General features: G+C 38.0%; 1 protein-coding gene across 2 annotated transcripts in view; it reads right to left on the minus strand.

The window, feature by feature from the left end:
* The window catches only part of LOC106868753 (cilia- and flagella-associated protein 299), a 24,567-nt gene continuing 813 nt past the window's right edge, over window positions 1–23,754 (minus strand). The window contains exons 1-6 of one of the 2 annotated variants that reach the window (XM_089340565.1): window positions 20,253–20,369; window positions 18,535–18,665; window positions 17,700–17,790; window positions 7,986–8,128; window positions 1,899–2,028; window positions 1–289 (exon numbers count right to left, since the gene is read on the minus strand). In XM_089340565.1, the coding sequence (XP_089196691.1) occupies window positions 191–289; window positions 1,899–2,028; window positions 7,986–8,128; window positions 17,700–17,790; window positions 18,535–18,665; window positions 20,253–20,258 (600 nt within the window). In that variant the 5' untranslated portion in view covers window positions 20,259–20,369 and the 3' untranslated portion in view covers window positions 1–190. Of the gene's footprint in view, window positions 290–1,898; window positions 2,029–7,985; window positions 8,129–17,699; window positions 17,791–18,534; window positions 18,666–20,252; window positions 20,370–23,754 lie in introns of those variants that run through there. The other variant, XM_014914177.3, reaches the window with a different exon arrangement.

Consider the following 23,754-nt stretch of genomic DNA (forward strand, 5'->3'; position numbering starts at 1 on the left):
TACTGTTTATTTTTATTTTTACATCAAACATAAACAGTGAAATACTCAAATTATACAATAAGACCAACATTTAAAGAACATTCAAACATTTCATGTATTATTATGTAGCTGATGTCATTGATGTTGTTGCTGTGGTTGGTGGTGGTGATGGTGATTGGTTCGTTCATTCGATCAGTTACACACCGAAATTTCATAATTTCCGTCTAGTCACGTGGTCATAGAGTACAACTTGTATGTATTTGGGAGATTTTATCTCAGTTCTCGTCGTGTTGTCACCAGGACAGGAAGTCTGCAGAAGAGAAATAGAGAAATTAGGTGGGTAAACCACGTGAATCACAGACAGACATGTAGGTAGGTAGAGTAACTGAGGGAGGAGTGAGTGAATGAGATATATACATACACTGACAGCCAGACAGACATATATAAATAAATAAGTAGACATGCATATATACTCTTTTACTTGTTTCAGTCATTTGACTGCGGCCATGCTGGAGCACCGCCTTTAGTCAAGGAAATCGACCCCAGGATTTATTCTTTGTAAGCCTAGTACTTATTCTATTGGTCTCTTTTTGCCGAACCGCTAAGTTACGGGGACGTAAACACACCAGCATCGGTTGTCAAGCGATGGTGGGGGGACAAACACAAACACACATACATATATATACATATATTCGACGGGCTTCTTTCAGTTTCCGTCTACCAAATCCACTCACAAGGCTTTTGGTCGGCCCGAGGCTATAGTAGAAGACACTTGCCCAAGGTGCCACGCAGTGGGACTGAACCCGGAACCATGTGGTTGGTAAGCAAGCTACTTACCACACAGCCACTCCTGCGCCTATATATATATATACATACATACATACACACACATATATATATACATACAGCAACTGGATCTCATTACTCAGTTTTCTAGACATTGGGCATGGAAAAGTTGTTGTCCTCTGAAAAGCTAAAAATGAACAGGTTGACAATACAACCTCTAAAGTCAGGTGACAAATATAAGTATGTTGGACCAGATGAGAATATCAGATATGATGGACCCATAAATGAGGAGAGGATCAGCAGAGTAAAGAGAATATGGTCATCAAAATTCTTAGTTTACAACACGCATATTGCACACAATACCTTTGAAGTGCCTGTCCTCATACCTAAGTTTGGCCCTCTGAACCGGCCACTGCAAGAACTCAGATGTTTGAACTTGCAAGCCGCTCAATGTTACAGGAAACTTCAACACCAACGGAGATGTAGACAAGCTATACTTCCCATGCAAGGAAGGTGGCCATGGTCTCAAATCTGTATTGATGTCATATGAAACACATATTGTGACACTGAAACAATATCTGAAGCAGATATTGCAGGAGTTTTCAAATCCAGAACACATAATACACTTTTAACTTTATATCCATTATTATTGGAGCAACAGGATACATACCAACCTGTCTAGAGCAAATAATGGCTGAAATTGGGATCTTGGGGAAAGAATGCAAATCCTTAATTCCTACGCTACAAATGATCATGATATCTGGGAGCATAAAAATCTACAAGACCTTCTAGGATTTAAAGGATGATGATTAAAAGGTGATTTCCTTCACCACCTTGCTACTAAGTAGGTGACCAGTCAAAATTTACTTTAAATTAAAAAGGGAAAAAGAAGAACTTTCATACATACATACATACATACATACATACACATGCACACAAAGATACAGAGCATTGTCAGTTGACTGCACTGGAGCAATGTGAAATGAAATATTTTGCTCAAGAACGCAACACGTCATCCTCTCCGGGAATGGAAACCACAAACTTACAGTCACGAGTACAGCACCTTATCCACAAGATCACATGACTTCTACGTAATAGTAAAATAGTAAAAATATCAAAGATACATAACTTACCCCCGGATCAACTTTCATAATCTTGCGATCCTTTTTATTTTTGAACATCAATCCCTGAACATTTTCTGCAATTACTTGATAGTTTGGTGTTGGACAAGAAGAGGAGGTCTGAGTCTCCCAGTTGTAGAAACTGCAACAAAACATTGAAGTATTAATATTATTGAGAAGCAATGTAGTGACAGATCAGAGGTATATTAAGAAGCTTGACGTTCTTCGTAATAATAACTACCTGTGGTCTTTGAATCTTTCAAAACAAGTAATTCAGAAAGACAATCTATCTGTGTCCCTATTTATCTTGATATTAAACTCACTACCACTTGCTTGATTTCATACGAATGGAAATAAAACTGTCAAATGTAATAATGTCATTGCTGATTTTCACCAAATGCAACACTAATAAAAATATATATATACCATCAAAAAGAAAGACCAAAAAAACATATTGAATATATAAAAGATGACATAATCGAGAGAAAGAAAACCTATAACTACCTCCCTGAGGAAACATAAGAAAAAATAACAAAGTGGGTAAGGCGACAAGCTGGCAGAAGCGTTAGCACTCTGGGCGAAATGCTTAGCAATATTTCGTCTGTCTTTATGTTCTGAGTTCAAATTCCGCCAAGGTTGACTTTGTCTTTCATCTTTCGGGGTTGATAAATCAAGTACCAGTTGTGTACTGGAGTTGATCTAATTGATTGGTTCCCTCCCCAAAAATTCTGGGTCTTGTACCTAGAGTAGAAAAGGGGGTAAGCAACAGAAGGAAGAGAGGGAGGAGGAGCAATGGGTTAATCTTTTACTCTTTTACTTGTTTCAGTCATTTGATTGCGGCCATGCTGGAGTACCACGTTGACAGGTTTAAGTCAAACAAATCGATCCCAGGACTTATTTTTTTAAGCCTCGTACTTATTTTATCAGTCTCTTTTCCCAAACCGCTAGGCTACGGGAACATAAACATACCAACATAGGTTGTCAAGTGGTGATGGTAGGGGACAGACACTGACATAAAAACACACAAACACAGATATATATATATAAATGCTTGAGCCATGCAGGCTTGGTCAGCCAGCAGAGAATTCACAAGAATCAACTCTTTGTAAATTGTGATATGGCTATTGTTCACAAGAGAACATGTCAAACGTGTGTCTGCCAATTGGAGGAATGAAAAGGCACGTCAAAAGACTTTGTACTGTGGCACTTGTTCCTTCTGCCAGCCAGCACAGCAGTGCAATATGCAATGGAATGTGCAAATCTATGGCCAGGCTCAAGAGTCACATTGCATTGTCAATGACTCATTTCAATGATTCTTTCTAGCAATGGCTTTGCTTGTATACGAGAAAGAAGCTATATATATATACACACACACACATACACATACATAAATGTATGTATATAGAGATGTATCTACATATATACATGCATACATATACATATATATATACATACATACATACCTCTATGTATGTATGTATGTATGTGTGTGTGTGTATATATATATATATATATATATATATATATATATATATACACACACACACACATACAAACGCATACCCAGTACCAACATACACGGAACACACATGCACACACATACACATCACCTGGATAAACCCAACGTACAAGGACACCTAATAAATACAACACACACACACACACACATACAGTTGCTCCCTCACACACACAGGCACCACAATGACAATTCAAACACAAACATACTTAGAGACACACACAAACTCATGTACACACACATAACACCCCCACCAACACACAACACAAATAGACATACGTACACATACATACACATACATATGAACCATCACACACACATACGGTTGCTGACACACACACACACACACACCACAAGGGTATTTAAAACAACACACTCACTCAGACACAGAGAGAGACACACACACACACTCACACAAAACACTCCCACGCACACACACAGATGCACACATACATACACACACATATGTACACACCCTCACACATACATACGGTTGCTCTCTCTCTCACACACACACACCACAAGGACGATTAAAACAACACATACATACTCAGAAAAATAGATATACGCACACTCTCACGTACACACACCTAACATCCCACTGACACAAAAAACACACAAATACACATACACACGCACTCACAAACGCACTCATGCACACACACGAACAAACACATACACACACAACACCCTAACAAATATTAATCACACACATACACACTCACACAAACGTGCACACACATACACACACCATCCTACCATAGATAAAACACACATACTCATATACACATGCCGCACACGCACACATACAGACATAGACATACACATACATATGAACCATCACACACATACGTTTGCTTACACACACACCACAAGGATATTTAAAACAACACACCCACTCAGACAGAGACACACACACACTCCCACGCACACACACAGATGCACACATACATACACACACATACGCACACACCCTCACACATACATACGGTTGCGCTCTCACACACACACACACACACACCACAAGGACGATCAAAACAACACATACACACTCAGACAAAGAGATATACGCACACTCTCACGTACACACACCTAACATCCCCACCGACACAAAAAACACTCAAACACACACTCATATACACATTCCACAATAAACTCTGGGACCAATAAAAACGGCACACACACACACGGACACAAACACACATATATACACACACACATAGAGATGTGCACAAAACCAGTCCCAAAAACCAGTGAACCATGACAGACTGTCACAGACCAACCAAAAATAAAAAAATCCTTTTTAACTCTTCTTCCCTCCCACCACAGCTAGCCAGTCATACTGTCTCTTAAGACAGTAAAACATTCCCTCAATATACACAATAGAAAAAAGCCAGGTCAGTTCCTCCTCAACTTTATTCGATTATCAAAGAATATGCATATGTATTTTTCCATATGTGTATTTTCATACACTGTTTTTAACAATTTCATCTTGATATCAGAGAATGTGTGACAATCAGTATGTAACACTACAAAGTTCATACAAAGCTTTATACTTTAAATATATTTTATCATCAAAGAATGTATATATGCATTTTAATACTCAAACTGTTTTTTAACATTTTTTATTATTCTCAAAGACTTTTTGATAATCTTTTTCTAAAAAAGTGAAACCGGTTAAGTAAATAAATATTTTAAAAAATAAGTGCATTTTCAAACCTTTTCATATATATATATATATATATATATATATATACATATATAAATTTATGTATATATTGCTAGGCTATACATCAACTGACAGTGTAGTACATATATGGTTAACATGGATGATGGTGATGATGATGACGATGACGACAACAACGATGATCATGATTATGATGATGATGATGGTGGCGGTGGTGGTGGCGATAGCGACTGCAGTGGTGATGCTGGCGTTGGCAACAACAATGACCATGTTGATGATGTCGATAATGCTGATGATCATTACCCGCTTCTACTCAAGTCCATCCTTCTATCTTTGAAGCACTGTGACTGCGGCCATGCTGTAGCATCCTCACTATTGTTGTTAATAATGTTAGATAATCCCCTCAAGCTTATTCTCTTGTATGTGCAATATGCAGCTGCACACTTGCAGACACCAACAGCAGGTGTCTTCACTCGTTATAGAACACAACTTTTCACTTTTCATCTTCAAGACTCTTTAATCAATTACTCACCATTTTCTGAAGACAATTCCAGCTGAATTCTGCACACACACACACACACATGTATGTATAGATACACATGCACTTATACATGTGTGTGTGTGTGTGTGCGTGTGCATATGTGACTATATGTATGAAAGACACGTGCATACTTATGCACATATATATATATATATATTGAATGTGTGTATGTGTGTGCGTGCGTGTGTAAATATATATATACATATATATATATACACACATGCCTGCATACAAAAGTATTTATTTTTATAGACATTAAGATATATATCATGTATGAACATACACATACACACGCAAACATACATACGTCAAATTTACACACACTAAAACACATGAGTGTGTGCATGTATATATATATATATATATATATATGTATGTGTATACATATATATATGTATATATATATATGTATACACACACACATATATATATATATATATATACATACATACACACATATATATACATACATATATACATATATATACATACATATACACACACACACGCGCGCATAGACACACACACATATATATAGATATATACACAAATACAAAATATATAGACATTTATGTGTGTGTATATGTATGCATGTATATTTACACACACACCCACCCGTATGTAAGTATGTATGCAGGTGAGTATGCATATATCTATGTATGCAATATATATATATATATATATATATATATATATATATATATATATATATATATGCATGGAAGTGTTTAAATATTTATGCGTATATGTACATATATACGTATGAACTCTTAATCATCAGTACCTTATGTGTGTCACGAGGTCTGACATTGTATTAAATAACTGTGTCACCATATATAAACCATTTAACAGAATGGGGAAAGAATTGTGGATTCTATAGACGGCAGGAGAAGAAAAGTTTGCGCTAAATTAAAGGGAAGTGTTTATTAGTGTACATATATCTATATCTATCTATCTATCTATATCTATATATATATATATATGCATGTATGTATACATGTACATGCATACCTACATACATACATACAAACATACATTTCAAGTGAGTATGTGTATTTCTGTGCAAATATATCTCACTGTGTGTGTATGTAGTTATATATATATATATATATGTATATATATATATATATATATAATCAGGAAGTTAATTGTTATGGGCAGTCACACATAGATATATGCACATGTACAGACATGCATGCATATATACATACATATATAGACACACACACACACATATATATATATGTATGTACATATATATATATATGTATATATATACTACAAACTTATATAAACATATTTATTTTGTACATATCTATTATGCACATGCACAGTTACATATACACGTTATATGTATATAAACATGCATGTATGAATGAATGTATATAAATACACACACACTCACAAATGCCTATATATATTTTATAAATACTCATCTTATAAGAATATGTATATATATGTTTATATATATATGGCTGTGTGTGTATGCGTACATGTGTGTGTGTGTGTGTGTAAAATTGTGTTTGTTATTGTACGTCTCAAACTTCGTTGTTCCTTTGTGAAGTCACATGATGCCGATTTCTTTGCGGATGTTCTAACTTCCAAGGAAATAGCAGACTTGAATGACATTGTACATCGGATCATAAAACAACATCACAATGAACAACATGAATAGAAGCAGCAGCAGCAGTAGTAGTAGTATCGATAATATAAATGATGATGATGATGATGTTTGTTTATACTATAGGCACAAGGCCTGGAATTTTTAGGGGAGAGGGCTAGTTGATTACTTCGACCCCCAGTTCTTGACTGTTACTTTATTCTATTGATCCCCTTCCTTTAAAGATAAGAGGCAAAGTTAACCTCAACACATAATTTGAACTCAGAATGTAAGGAATGCAATAATGTATGGTGAAGATGACGAGGAGGAGAAGAACAGGCGAATGATAATAATGATGATGACGAAGATGATGATGATGATGAAGATGATGATGACAACAAATATGAAGACAACGAAGATGATGACGATGATGATGAAGATGATGATGGCGACAAACATGACGATGACAATGATGACGACAACGATGACAATGATGATGATGATGGTGATAATGATAGAGGTGGTGGTGGTGGTGATGGTGACACACATTATGCAGTGGGGTACATGTGTTTTTGGTCGTGGTCGTGGGCTGAGGTGGGGTGGGGGTACAATTAATAAGAGTTTGTGTTGGTCCTATGATCCCCCATAAGAATGAAAGACAGACCAAGACATTGCCAGTGAGAAAATATATAATTGCCTTTCACTTGCCAATTTAGAGAGGAGTAAAAAGGACCCACAAAAATGCTTTTAATTACCTTAAATCTGTTGGTCTTGGTTGTAGACGCTTCTTCCCAAGAAAATATGGCTCAAAGTCTTCTGTCTTCAGTCTGTGAGCATAATCTATATAACCCGACATTTCATGGCCTCGAAAGTTCTTGTCTCGAATGAATATAATCGTCTACAGAGAAAGAATAATAGGAAGAATAAGAGAGGAAGAATAACAAAGAAAGAATAAGAGAGGAAGAATAAGAGAGGAAGAATAGCAGAGGAAGAATAAGAGAGGAAGAATAACAGAGAAAGAATAACAAGAAGAATAAGAGAGGAAGAATAAGAGAGGAAGAATAACAGAGGAAGAATAGCAGAGGAAGAACAACAGAGGAACAATAACAGAGGAAGAATAACAGAGAAATACAGGTACAACTCATTTTTGCCAGCTGAGTGAACTGGAGCAACGTGAAATAAAGTGTCTTGCTCAAGGACACAACGCATCGCTGGGAATTGAACTCCTGACCTTACGATCGTGAACCGAATACCCTAACCACTAAGCCATGTGCCTTCATATTAACACTAACCTTAGCCTCAACTCTAACACTACCAAACCTTACCACAAGCACTAACCCTAGCGTCATACACTAACCTTAACTATAATTTGTAACCACCAAACCTAACCCTTATCGTTAACTAGCAGCCCTAATCATTAATCCCTGCTACTGACCTTAGTAATTGACATCAACCATTAACCTCAACAACCCACCCGAACAGTCAACCCCAACTACAAGCACCTCAAACACAAAACTCAATCACTAACCCTTCACTAGCACTCCATCGGTTATGAGGAGAGTTCGAGTTGATATGATCATTGAACAGCCTGATTGTAAAATGGACATGCAAGTGGCTGAGTACTACACAGACACACGTACACTTAATGCAGTTCTCAGTGAGATTCAGCATGACACAGAATGTGACAAGACTTCCCCTTTTGAATTACAGGTACAACTCACTTTTGCCAGTTGAGTGGACCAGAGCAACATGAAGTAAAGTGTCTTGCTGAAGGAATACAATGTGCCGCTGGGAAATCGAACTCATGATCCTGTAAGACAGAATACCATAACCATTAAGCCACATGCCTTCACCAACCCTAACTGCTCATCCTAACTCTAATCCTAATTGCCAATCCCAACTCCAACCGCAATCATTAATCCTAACTCTAACCCTAACCCTTGTCTCGAACCCCTCTCACAAAACTCTAACCCTAATCCCTGTCTTGAACCCCTCTCACAAAACAGAGAAAGAATAATAGGAAGAATAACAGAGAAAGAATAACAAAGGAAGAATAAGAGAGGAAGAATAAGAGAGGAAGAATAACAGAGAAAGAATAAGAGAGGAAGAATAACAGAGGAAGAATAACAGAGGAAGAATAACAGTGGAAGAATAACAGAAAAAGAATAAGAGAGGAAGAATAGCAGAGGAAGAATAACAGAGAAAGAATAAGAGAGGAAGAATAACAGAGGAAGAATAGCAGAGAAAGAATAACAGTGGAAGAATAACAGAAAAACCCTAACCTTAACCCTTGTCTCGAACCCCTCTCACAAAACTCTAACCCTAATCCCTGTCTTGAACCCCTCTCACAAAACTCTAACTGTGACCACTCCTCAAAACACATCTTTTTGTCTTTGGCCATCCTTCCCCCCACCTCTTCCCATTAACCTTATTTGTGCACTTGTTGTTGCTATATTCATTTGTGTTTGGGGTCACTCTCGAAGAATTTATTAGTCTGAAAATAAATAGGTGACAAAAACACAAAACAAACAAAAAAAAAATATGTAGCAAATTCTTCTGCGAAGAACAGAATAGAACATGGAGTCAATTATTCTTAGAATATTCTGAGTTCCTGAACAACATTTGGCATTTTCGGTGCTAGAATATTATTTTTAATTAGATGTAAATGGAGAAATATTGAAGATTGGTTATAAGAAAACTAACAGAAATACCATGAAACATACATATATACACAAACACAAACACACATGCATACCTACACATACATACATACACAATCACACATATATACATTGCGAGTGTGCATATATTTACATATATGCATGCATACATACATATTTATGTGTGTGTAAAAGTGTGTATTTGTATGTATGTGCATTTATGTATATGGACATTCATAAATGTATGTACTTAGGAAGTTTTCATACATCTTTAAACATTAGTATGCCCTCTCTTTCTCTCTCTCTCTCTCTCTCTCTCTCTCTCTCTCTCTCTCTCTATATATATATATATATATATATATATATATATATATGAGAGAGAGAGAGAGAGATACACACATATAAAAAGAGAGAGAGATACACACATATAAAGAGAGAGAGAGAGAAGCAGTGAAAGAGAAAGATAGATCACATATACATAAGTGAATGTAGGTACATATGCATATTTATACATACATACATATATGTATGTGTATATATGTCTATCTCCCCCCTCTGTCTATCTATCTAGCTCACTATATGTACATACACACACATATACACCAGGGGCGTGCCGCCAAGATAGGCAAGGTAGGCAGTGTATACATGCTGTGTACACTGCTACAACACCGTTTTCTTTACATGCTAAAAGGCAGAAGTAAACCTGCCTTCAACTCAGTCGTGTGCCTGTGTTTCACTTATTCTATATATACACATGTGCATGTGTGTACACACACATACACACATATATATATATATATATATATATATAGATAGATAGATAGAAATATAGATATATAGATATATATAGATATATACACATATATACATGTGTGTGTACATACACACACACACACGTGCATGAAGGGTGTTCATTAACGATTTCTCCTGACCCACTTCCGGTTATTGCAGGAAACAGAACTTGGACAAATATAATCATACATGTCTCTACATGTCACATTGTAAATTGTAGCTCTCTACTAGTATTCATTTGTCTTTTAAGGCTGCTGAAGTGGACTAAGCAGTTATAATGCAGGCAGTTGAATGCAGATCAGTGGTCAGCTTCTTATACTTGAAAGGTTGTACACCAAAAGAGACTTCCAATGAGATGAAAGAAGTTTATAGTGATGATGCACCATCATACGATGTAGTCAAGCACTGGCATCACCAGTTCATACATGGTCAGACATCGGTGGAAAATGCTCCTATTCCTGGATGGCCACATTCCACCATTGATGGCGACACCATCCATAAAGTGGAAGCTGCCATTTTGAAGGTTCGCTACATAACTATTCAGTAACTAACCGAAGAAGTGAAGATAAATGTAGGGTCCATGGAAAAAAAAAATCATTCATGACTATTTGCACGTGTGGAGGTTGTCTACAAGATGGATTCCCCGGATGTTCACACCTTTTCAGAAGCAGGAACAAGTCAATTGCACCCAGGCTCTGTTGGTAATGTGCCAAGAAAACAAAGGGGACTTTTTCGGCAGACTTATCACACAGAATGAAACATGGGTCCATCACTATGATCCTGAGACTAAAATCCAGTCGAAGCAATAGGAGTATGATAACTCACCACCTCGAACGAAGGCTTGTGTCCAACCCTTAGCAGGGAAGGTGATGTCTTTAGTTGGAGTTATGAACTCTTTTCTTCAAAAACTCCAACTAAAAACATTTGTCTCCCCTTACACACACTTCCTGCTTAACACAAACTTTTAACCCTTTTTTAAATCTAACACAACTCTCAATTCTCATGCATCCTTATTTTTCCAACGATTATCTACATGAATTACCATTGAACTTCAAAAGCTCAAAGACAATATAATGTATTGGTATATTTATTTTTTTATATATTATTTTTTTTATATAATATTTTCTTCATTTTGTACTTCTTTGTAAAAAACATTTTCATTCTCCCTCTTCTTGAAAATTTGCTTCGCAATGAAAGCCAGTTAGAGAAATCTTTATTAAAATATGCTTCCAGTTTAGCATTCTGCCTTATTATTATTTTTCATTTTCCTATTATTTCTCCACGTGCGGTTAACACAACCCCACTATTTACTGACGCTAGCATGGAAAGCAGACGTTAAACGACGATGAATGATGATGATGATGATATATATATATATATATATATACACACACACATATATATATATATATATACATACATATGCATGCATACATACGTACATACATACGTAAATGTAAAATGATGAAATGAGTGCTCAACACTGCATTGGTGGATAAATAATTTCTTTATTTGTGAATTAAGGCTACCATTGGTTTCATGTTAAGGAGAGTAGGAAAATATCCAAGTATCTTAACAATTTTTCTAGCCAATCACATGGAGAAAGGTGTTCACCTCCATTTTGGAAAACAATATCGTTTTGTTCACAGGATATTTGTTCATTCACGTAAATGAAACAATGAATCAAGGGACGTTACTCTACAAGGCATATGAGGGGTGTGTTTGTCTGCAGTGGATTTGTCTTTTTCGGTAAATTTCTTAATTGTTTTTGTATTATTTGTTTGATTTTGTTTTGGGCATAGTGTTTTAGTACTTGTATGTTGAGGTTGTACGTCATTCAGAGACAAACCCCACCAAAATACCTTCTAGAGTAATGTCACTTGATTCATTATTTCATTGTTTCATTTATGCAAATTTACAAGAAACCTCATGAATGAAATGAGGTTGTTTTCCAAAATGGAGGTGAACACCTTTCTCCATGTGATCGGCTAGAAAAATTGTTAAGATACTTGGATTTTTCCTACTCTTCTTAACATGAAACTAATGGTAGCCATAATTCAGAAATACAGATATATATATATATATATATATATATATATATCAGTATATAAATGATTTAACATCACTCTTCCATGGATGGGATGGTCAGTTTGACGTGATCCAATATACCCGTAGGATTGTGCTGCATGAAGTCCCAATATCTGCTTCCACCTGTTTTTTACAACTAGATACCCTTCCTAATGCAGGAAAAAAGAAACATGGTTTTGTGGGATCAATGGAGATTAAAATATCGCCAATGATGTTGCGAAGAACACGGTTTCGAGGAAGAGTGGGAGGGAAAATAGGAGTGCTGGAAAGGAAAGAAGAATAAGAGGTGAGAAAAATAGGATTTAGGTCATAAATGCACAAGTATGTGTGTGTATGAGTGGGTGGGTGTGTGCGAATGAATTTCTGTGTATGCATGCGTGTATATATACACATATGTTTGTATATGTGTGTGTGTTTATATATCTATATATATGTGAGTTTGTGTGTGTGTGTAAACCCGCATAACTTCTGAAGTTCACAACTGACTTTCTCCAAACTGGGAACATACATTACTTATGTTCCAGGGATGGCTTTAGACTCTTAAAAGTTTTCACATAACACACCCTCTGAGTTATGTGCGAGAAGGGAGGTAACTCTTTGACTCTTTGCAAAGTAACTTTCTGAAATGGATTGTCTCCCTCACATCCATTGGTCAAAAAATTATCTCGATCTCAATTGGCTATGTGAAAGAGCAATACTGGATCCAAAAAACAGCACTGTAAGTAAAATTAATGAACAGCTTCTGCAATACCTTCCCGGAAGACCTCACATTTATAAGTCATTTGATACAATCCCAGATCCAGAAGAGGTAGTAAATTGTCCAACAGAATTTCTCAATTCATTGGAGCCTGCAGGACTATCTCCCTATAGATTGGAACTCCAGTAATGTTATTGAGGGATTTTGATCCACCAACACTCAGCAATGCGACACAACTGGCGGTAAAGATGATGCCACATGTTATTGTGGCCATCATTCTCTCTGGATGTGGAAAAAGAGAGTATATTTTCATACCCAGAATTCCTATCTTTCCACTGGGAGCAGAAATTCCTTTTTCACTCAGAAGAGTGCAGTTTCCTATTTGTATCAGCTTTGTAATGTCTATCAATAAATCCCAGGGTCAAACACTGTCTGTAATAGAACTTCACTAAGAAGAGTCATGCTTCTCACACAAGCGATTAAATGTTGGCTACTTTGAGTGGGAAGCAAAAAAAAAAAATCCATTTGCATTTGTTCCACAGGGGAAAACAAAGAATATTGTTTACCAAGAGGTTTTGTAGGAATTACTACATCCTACAATGCACTCCAGTATCCACTGCTCTTTGTGAATAGTGAAGATGGATACCGTTTTGGCAATAATACCAACAAACCCAAACACTTCATCAACAAAGCAGTTTCCAGCATGGAGTTCAGTATCAAGCATATTCTCCAATTACTCCCACCAACCTCGTCAATGGCATTCATTTCTGACATTCCACCCATGCCCTCTCAGATGACTCTTTAGTCCCGTTACAGAAGCAAGGGTGACGAACGAAAGTTCTAACTTACTGTCTGCGCTTTGAACTGGTTTGGTGTGCAGACGCCGCTCCTTTCTAACTTCATATGACTTTCAGCAGATGTGATGACAAATGAGGACACCATAAAGAGACATATCTGTACGTCATTGGATTCTAGTGATAACCACTTGTGCAGCATGAGTATCATTCTCTGAGTCTCTATGATTAGTACCCTAGGGACAGGCCAAAGCAAGATGACCAGTAATCACCGGAAACTACAGAGTGACCGTCTCCAAGAAGGATGCTGTGACAACAGCAAAGGATCCCTCACTCCTGGAGGTTTTACTGGGTGCCCTGACACCAACCAAAGGTATTTCTGTGTCCCCACACTTAGGATCAATTGTCATCACATAAACCTGGGACCCTGACAGGTATTACTACTCGGGTCAGTGTAGACCTGAAAGCAATAGTGATTAGGGGGTGGTTCAGCACTTTTGAAAAACTCTGGAGCTCCTGATACAGAACCTCACAACTAAATGTAGTTTAAAGTCATACCCAGCGTGTGTACTCTCTTTCTCTTTCTTTCTCTCTCTCTCTCTCTCTCTCTCGCTCACACACACACACAGTATAATATATAATGACGGACCCTCCCGTCGAAGACTTCATGAGTGTTGAGTTTTTGCCAAACGACCTGCACAAATGATTTGTTTATTGTGATCGAGTGTTCGTGCCGCGCATTAGTTCACTCTCTCCATCAAATTGATGTTACCTGAACAGGTGCACAGGGTACCACAGGTCAGGTGTCGAAGTGTTCGCAGAGTAACATAAGACGAAGTATTTTGCTCAAGAACACAAACATACCGCCCGGTTTAGGAATTGAAACCACGATCACGTGATCATGAGTGCAACACCCCTAACAACTAGAACAAATAACAGCGATCCGACTGTTGCGTGTACTCTTGACAAGAGATGCCAGTTAGTCTTTTACACCTACCAGGCTCATTCGTATTAGCCTGAGTTGCTGGATAATTTTTGTTCCTTTAAGAATGTTGTAGAATGGAAACTTTTCATAGATTAGAATTTAAATCCTAATCTCTATAGAAATTTATTGTTTCAAGAAAACATTGAATTTGGATTACTTTTCATTTTTACGATTATAGGTAAAAGCTTGGGCTGTAACATCTGAGTCTGAGTCAGGTGTGTGTGAAATATGTCGAGAGAATGTCTGCTTCGAATGATGACCGCCAGATGCTGAATGAAAATAAACGAACTGCAACCAGGTTCAATAAAAGGAGCCTGAGTTGTTGGTTGCAATTACATACTTGAAGTTAGTGTTGGCAGAAATTAAATCAGCTTGAAAATACACGTTCACTTTACTAGATTTATACGGAGTCACCACTGAAGTATATATATGTATACATACATACTTACATACATATATATATAAATATATTCCAACACACACACATACGACAAAGAATTAAAGTTTGAAGCACGAGGGGAAGATTGTGTATGTGTGTGTGAGAGAGAGAAAGAGAGAGAGAAATGTTAAAAAAAAAAACCTCACAGAAAAAACATCTGAATAAGTAATTTCCCCCTTCTCACTCTCTCTCCCATCTCACTCCTCACTTATCAGACCAAACAAGGAATCAATCAAAGCAAATTGTGTCTGTCTCAGAACCGTAATTGGTAAAATGGTAACAATGAGACAGGAGGTGGGGACGGGGTTGAGATGGAATTTCCTTAAAAGATAATTGCAAGAAATTTCATCTCCGCTTCATAATCACTAAACTATTTTTTATTTTATTATTTAGTTGTTTTGTTTTCATAGATTTTTTTTTTTAAACTTCTCTTTTTGTTTCTATCAGTATTTCTCTCTATCTATTTCTGTGTGTATTAATATGTGTGTATATACAGGCATGCACATATGTATAATTGTGTATATATATATATATATATATATATATATACACACACACACACACATATATATATAGACATAGATATATGCATAGGTATAAATATATATACACACATACATATCGATATGGATATAGATATACATACATACATATACACATATATATTTATATATATATATATATATATATTTTATACATACATACATACAAATATATATAATACATGTTCATCAAATGCTAAGCTCAGCACAGTGCCAAACCTAAACTTGCCATTTGTTTTACACGTCAGTTCTCGCAAAAACAAACAATTCTAGAGAACTGAAGGTACCACCACAACAACAGCATAAACACCACCACCAATAACAACAAGGGCAACTCCTCCTCCTCCTCCTGAAACCAAAATTTTGAAATTCGAAAAAGAAAAAAAAAAAACCTGCTTAACTCTGTTACTGAAACTAAATTAAATCATTTTCTTAAGAATAAAAGAAAATTAAAAGTGACTTGTCTCCACTAACAAAATTTAGTGACTCAGTTATTGGCTTCAAATATTAATTGATTGATTGATTTGATCTGTAAAGTCTTTATCACGAGTTCAAAACCAAGATGTGCGAGATTTTATTTCTGTCCTTTTCCTATTTTTTTGCAAAAATTTTGTTTTTTAACTCTTTCTTTCATTGCAGTTTTTTTTTTTTTGAAGTGTGGTGCTGTGGGTAACAAACTCATTCTTGTAACTCCTTGGTTTTGAGTTCAGCCCCCAACAGTGCGGCCATGCTGGGGCACCACCTTTGCGATAAGAATGTTGTCATGTTGCAAGCCTGTCTGTTGCCTCAAGCAAGAGAATTTCCAGCACACTTTGCTTGTTTGAAAACCTGACTCCATACCACAATGATGCAACACTATGCTGTAATGCATGTACATAAAAACTTGAGCACTTTGGAGATTCTCTTGGAAAACTTCATTGCCAAAACGAGTGAGTATAGAAAATTTTTTTTTATGATTTGAAGCATTACTTTTCCATATATAATAATGAAAGATCTTACCTATGTTTGTTTTGATATTAAGATTGAAAAAATCGGCTTTGTTTGTGAAAAAATTTGGATCTGAGTTTGCACCCACTAAGCAAATTTCATTCCGGGGCCACTGGTTATGGCAGGTATAAAGCAGAATTCCACCAATATTTCATTTATTTAGTTGACAACACGTGCAGTCATGCACAAAATGACAGCTTCCAAATCCTGTTTTCTGACTGAGTAAAAATGATCAAACTTTAAATCTCCATAATGTTTCTCAAAGAATTTTTTCTGGAAAAAGTGGCCTGTTTTCTGACCAGGTAAAAATCTGAGATTCAGCGTGGAAAATTACATCAATACATCAAATTTTTTAAATTTTCACTAAGCTTTAAAACTTCTACAGGTGCAGCCAGACAGAAACGATCTTATCTACTTCTAACATGGTTTTAAGATTCAGTGTTACCATATTGTTTAATTAAACAATTTAAAGTTAAGGAGCTTACCGTAATTTTCCCACTTCGATTAGCGTCTTCTCTTTTGGCGAGTTCCTTTAATAATGGATCCTTCAGGTCTTTACCAGCACTAACAAGAATCCTGGAAGTTTCAACAGACAACAATATAGAAGATACTGGTGATAGGGTTAATCCTACAGTAGTTGGAGGGGAAGGGGGGTATCGAGATAATATTGATTTCAAATCTTGGTACAAATTCAACAATGTCAGGGAAGAGGCTAAGTTGGTTACTTTGACCCCAGTACACAACTGGTACTTATTTTATCGACCTTGAAAGGTGAAAAGCAAAGTGGACCTCGGCGGAAAATGAACTCAGAATGTGCAGATGGGTGAAACATCACTGAGCATTTTTCTTGGCATGCTAACGATTTTGATTTCCTTATTACCTACAAGGGGCTAGACATAGAGGGGACAAACAAAGAGATTAAGTCGATTACATCGACCCCAGTGCATAACTGGTACTTAATTTATTGACCCCGAAAAGATGAAAGGCAAAGTCGACCTCGGTGGAATTTGAACTCAGAACGTAAAGACAGACAAAATACCACTAAGCATTTCACCTGGTGTGCTAATGATTCTGCCAGCTCACCACCTTACATTGAGGTAATAATAGATAGATAGACAGACAGACAAATAGATAGATATATAGATAGACATACAGATAGATAGATAAATAGATAGATAGACGGACAGACAGATAGATAGACTGACAAAGGAATGGAAGTGGGCAAGAGAAATAGAGAGACAAAGACCAAGAAGGATTAAAGGAAGGGAGAAGACACTGAGCGTAAGGGAGAAGGAGGAGAGGGGTTCAATTTCAACTTACTTCTTTTGTTTGTGCTTGGACAATCTGCTAGCTTCAGCAGCTGACTTTCTGGCATCAAATTCTTCCCGTTTCAAAACCTCTCCACTTCCTCGGTAACCAAGTTCAACAAGCTGTCTTGCAAGTTCTTCATCCTTGTTGAAACGACACAAAAAAGCTACAGATTAAAAACTACTACTACTACTACTACTAATAATAATAATAATTATTATTATAATTATAACTAATTCTGTTTTATTGGCCACAAGGGCTAATATAAATTAAAAACATGAAAAGACAAACAGGACGATAAACAAAGGGTTTTGCCAGAAGAAAAGTCCATGTAGACATTTGATAACAAGAAATATTTAACAAGTAAAAACTTCCAATTGGACGAGGCACTTTGAAGGTTACTTGTGGGAAAACCCATAAAAGCCACAGGTGCCTGGTCAACAAGGTGAGAGCCCTTTCTCCTTTTATACTCCTTTTTACAGGTGTAATCTCAGAATTGGTCCTTTCACACTGGCCATTCTTCCCACATTCACCCACCTTTCAACAAATTTGCTATGAGACAGCACTTCCCTCTCTACTCTCATCTTCCTTTTCAAGTGGAACTTGAAAAAGTTGATGAGGCCCTGGCCAAAGAATAAAAAATGTCTGACTTTAGCCCTTTCAAACAAGTCCACCATACCACCTCTTTCGCTACAGCCACTAGACAATTGAAAATTGCCTTCCCCTCCCGGTTAAAAGAGTTCTGCAGGGCAATCTTTACTATGGATTCAGCTGATAGCCAGATCCGTCAATACACATGACAGCAGCTGTTCAACATAAACACACAGGTCAGCAATACTCGGACACTGGACGGGTGCATGCAAAACGGTTTAGACCTGGTTGGGACAGCACAGGTTTGCGCTTTGCCAATCAGCTTGTCCACGACCAGTTATTGTTGACGATTGCCCCCCACCCCTCAACTAATAAACTAATCTGGTCTCTGTAAGCTTTGCACGCCGTTAACGACACATTTAGCCTCCAGTAACCGGGACCCTGTCTAAGTCGACCATACAGATCATGAATTTGTGGTCTGCGTAACCGACTGTGGAAATGTGGACACTCTATGCTATCCTTATCTGCTGGCCTACAGAAAACTCTAAGTACGATATAGACGACCTGATGCGATTTGTCCAAGTCTACATTGGCACATTCGGGTTGTCTAGTCGATACCGGTCAGACAACTGAAAGCATCTGAGCAGGTTGGTGAGGCTTTTGAACCCTCCTCTCCTATCAGATGCTTACACGCCCACCCAATCGAAACGTTTGTTTAAGACAGCGTTCCAATCCCCTACTAGCACTAAAGTGCGAGACGTACCCAGGAAAACCTCCAGACGTTTGAAATAATCCGATTGCCCTGCCCCAGTCGGAGCATAGGTACCCACCAGTCTGAAGGCACCGCTGTCACTACTGTTCACGTCCAGGACCGCCAAAAATTGCCCTTATTTTCAAATCCAGGCCTTTCTGGAATAGCACCACAGTACCATCGCCGCCCGGAGATAGAAAAAAGGGCGGCGAGTTCCCGCAGATCGGATAGCCTGGTTTCTTCCACACTATAAGACCTCAGGTCGTTTAAGAGGTGACCTTGTTTCCAAGGCGGCGACCCGAGGCCCCTCACATTTATACTACCGATTCTGAGCACAACCATGTTTCAAAAAAAAAAAGTTTTATGCAGGAGAAAAAGCTCTACTCACTGCCATTGTCTGGTGGGGTGGCTCCCTTGTGTTTTATTGTAGGTGTTTCCATGAGATTTTTATATAATTTTCTTGAGAAACTTTTCTCGGGTGACCCAACATCGGGAAATTTGGTTTGTATAATCTCGTAGTTCTGTCGTGTTATTTTGAAAGTATGCTTGCTGGTGATGTGTTGTGGGTGGGGATGACGAAATCTGCCATTGTGGGGGTCTGTGTTTTCTAAGGTGTTCACTATTTGTGTTTACTGCTGTGATGTTGGTGGTGGTGGTGTCTGTGTGTTGTAATTTGTGTTGGTGTTTGCGGTGGTAGTGCTGGAGAAGATGTTGTTGAATGTTTTGAGTGCATGTTGTTGCTGTTGGGAAGCTCTACTTTCTCGTGCCTCCCCATTTTATCGGTTGCCTCTTTAGTCTTCTTTTTTCTTCTATTTTTCGGTGGCACTGTGTGCCACTCTCCCTTCTCGCTATCAGTGCTCGCATTGTCCAAGCTGATTTGGTTGGAAAAGGGAATGTCCTTGGGGTCCATTTTGGCTTTTTTTTTTCTTTTGTAGTGCAGCTTCATTTGTTGTTTCTGGTGGTGTTATTGCTGTTGAAAATGGTGTTGTTGTTGGTAGATTTACTCTGGCTGGTGTCTTTGATGTTGGTCTGACAATGGTTGGAGAGGTGATGTCGCTTTTGTTGGTGGTGCGGGAGATTTTGCTTTCTACCTCCACTGCATCTCCTGCTGTTCTTGTTGTTGCTGCACTGGAGATGTCTCTGACACTGGTGTTTTTTTCCTTCATTCCAAATTTAAGTGATTTTTCTGCTGCTGCAGAGGTAGCACTTTAGTTCGCCGTGCCTCCATAGCAACGTGTCGCCTTGTGTCGTCTGGCAAATTAATGGAGTCGGATATGGCGTTTAATGCTTTCTTGTTCAAATTGAACGAGAAGCTACATACCCATACCCTGTGCAATTTATGCACTTCTAGAACTGTAACAGAGTCCTCTGTGTCTAAGAGGACAGATGCCACAAGCCAGCATCTATTAAGTTCGGGTGGCACTTGCTCTAATTTTATCTTGGTAATGCGCCGATCAAGGTATGTCGGCACGATCAGCAAATCCTCAGTTTTTAGGGGAATTGTGGAATGCTGCTTTGCCCCTTCTCCGGTTGGGAAGCGAACTTCTTCAATGCCGAATCGCTTCCTCTTGGTTACGTGATTGTTTTTCGTCCATATTGCTGTTGAGATGCCCCATCAACTTTTTTCTGTTTCATATTAAATATTCCGTTCATGACAGTCCTTTTGTCTCTTGTATTAATTGTTCTGGAGTGTTAAGGAAGACATTGTTTCCATCCTTCCTTAACAAATCCTTTGCATTTTTTTATATCCTCCATTGTGACATCGATTTTCTCTGAACTTTGCTTTGCTGCAGATGCGAAACCGTTACACTTGATCTTATTGTTGCTGGTGTTAATCTCACTGGTAGACATGTTGTCCCGGTGTAGGAGCAATGGTGGTGATGAGGGCAGGCGGTCCAAAGAACAGCCTTCTGTAGCACTGCACGAGATAGAACGCTGTTTCTCTTTATTCTCTTCTTTGCCTTTTAAGGCGCGAATTGGGCGGAGTGTGTTAACGTTTGACGTTCGACTTGGGTTGTCCGTTCATCTGCAGAGGGTGTGGTGTACAAAGAAGGGAACAGCTTACAGTTCTCTTCAAAGACATTTTTTGTTAAAATTTTCAACTTTCAAATTAAAATTTAAAATGAGAAATTCGCCTCTAAAAGGGGAAATGTCCGTCTGACCAACTGGCTCAGCAGGAGCCCAGTCGGCTTCGCTACACAAATATATATAAAATATCAATGAAAATTGGGCAAAAACTTACAGCTTGCGAAGGTACGTCCGTCTGCTTTCAAAACAACAACAGCAGCAGCAACAACAACAACAACAACAACAACACGAAAAGCAGCAGCAGCAACAACAACAACAACAACAATAATAATTTATTTTATTGGCCGCAAGGGTGAATATAAACAGCCATAAAATGACATGCAACAACATAAAAGACCACATAACACGGTAGAAAGAGTTTTCCGAGTGTAAGCAATAAAAAAAACAATGAAAAATTAAAATAAAACTCCCAATAGAGGGGGGGGGGGCTTTAAAGGTTACTCGTAAACCCCACAAAAGCCACGGGTGCTTGATTTTTACAGGCGTATACTCAGAATTGGTCCTTTCACACTGGCCATTCTTCCAACATTCACCCACTTTTCAATAAACTTGTCACAAGGTAACACTTCCCTCTCCACCCTCAACTTCCTTTTCAAGTGAAACTTGAAAAAGTTGATGAGGGCTTGACCAAAGAGGAAAGTATTTGACTTTATAGCCCTTTCAAACGAGTCCACCATACTACCTCTTTCGCTACAACCACCAGACAATAATTGCCTGCATCTCCCGGCCAAAGGAAGGCGACGGGTCAATCTTTCCGACTACCAAAGTGGATTTGGTAGACGGAAACTTAACGAAGCCCGCGACGGGCTTCTTTCAGTTTCTGTCTACCAAATCCACTCACAAGGCTTTGGTCGGCCCGAAGCTATAGGAGAAGACACTCTTTAAAGTATAGAGTTGAATTTCGTGTAGCCACCTGTTGACAGCTTTTCTTCCCTAGCCATTTTGTAGAGTGTATTACCCATTTTCTGGGCTCGTTTCACAGCTATACCCCGTTCAAAATCAGTATTTCTATGAAAAAAAGGCGAATAAGTACAGGGGATGGGGGAAAGAGGAAAGAACTGACACTCGATCGTACTAGAACTCCCAAAATGAAAACCTAAACATCTGAAAGAATTTCCCCTCCATTCATTACTAAATCTCTTTCCCTCTTCTTCATTGTTAAAAGTAAAAAAGCTAGAAAAGATCGATCGTATTTCAGTCTAATCGTCATTGTAAATGACCGAGGCTTTCCTTTCCCTGTCTCTATCGGTTCACTCCTTTTCTCCGCGGTTAAGAGAGTAAAGGTGCGTGGCTCAGGAGTTAGGGATATTCGGCCCACGATCGTAAGGACATGAGTACGATTCCTGGCGGCGTGCTGTGTTCTTGAGCAAGGCACTCTACTTCAGCTTACTGCAGTCCACTCAGCTGGCAAAAATGAGTTGTAACTGTAATTCAAAGGGGCCAGCGTTGTCACGTTCTGTGTGAGGCTGAATCTCCCCGAGAACTACGTAATGGTATGCATGTCTGTGGAGTACTCAGTCACTTGTTCGTTAATTTTACGAGAAGAGTGTTTTCTTGATGAGATAAACAGGAACCTCGTCGTCGTAACCGACGGAGTGCCATTTTAAAAAAAGTGACGGAAAAGGAATTGTTCCATATCGTAAGGCAAAAATGTCCTGTGTTTAGTATAAGCAGTGAAAGCTAAGACGAAATAATTGCTATTCCGTTGTGTATTCGCCCTCGACTCACGCCCAAGGATATTGTAGAAGACTCCTGCCCAAGGTACCACGCAGTGGGACTGAAAGAAAGAAAACAGATATATA

The sequence above is a fragment of the Octopus bimaculoides genome, chromosome 23 (assembly GCF_046866305.1).
Source record: "Octopus bimaculoides isolate indiv1 chromosome 23, ASM4686630v1, whole genome shotgun sequence".
In the NCBI taxonomy this organism is placed as follows: Eukaryota; Metazoa; Mollusca; class Cephalopoda; order Octopoda; family Octopodidae; genus Octopus; species Octopus bimaculoides.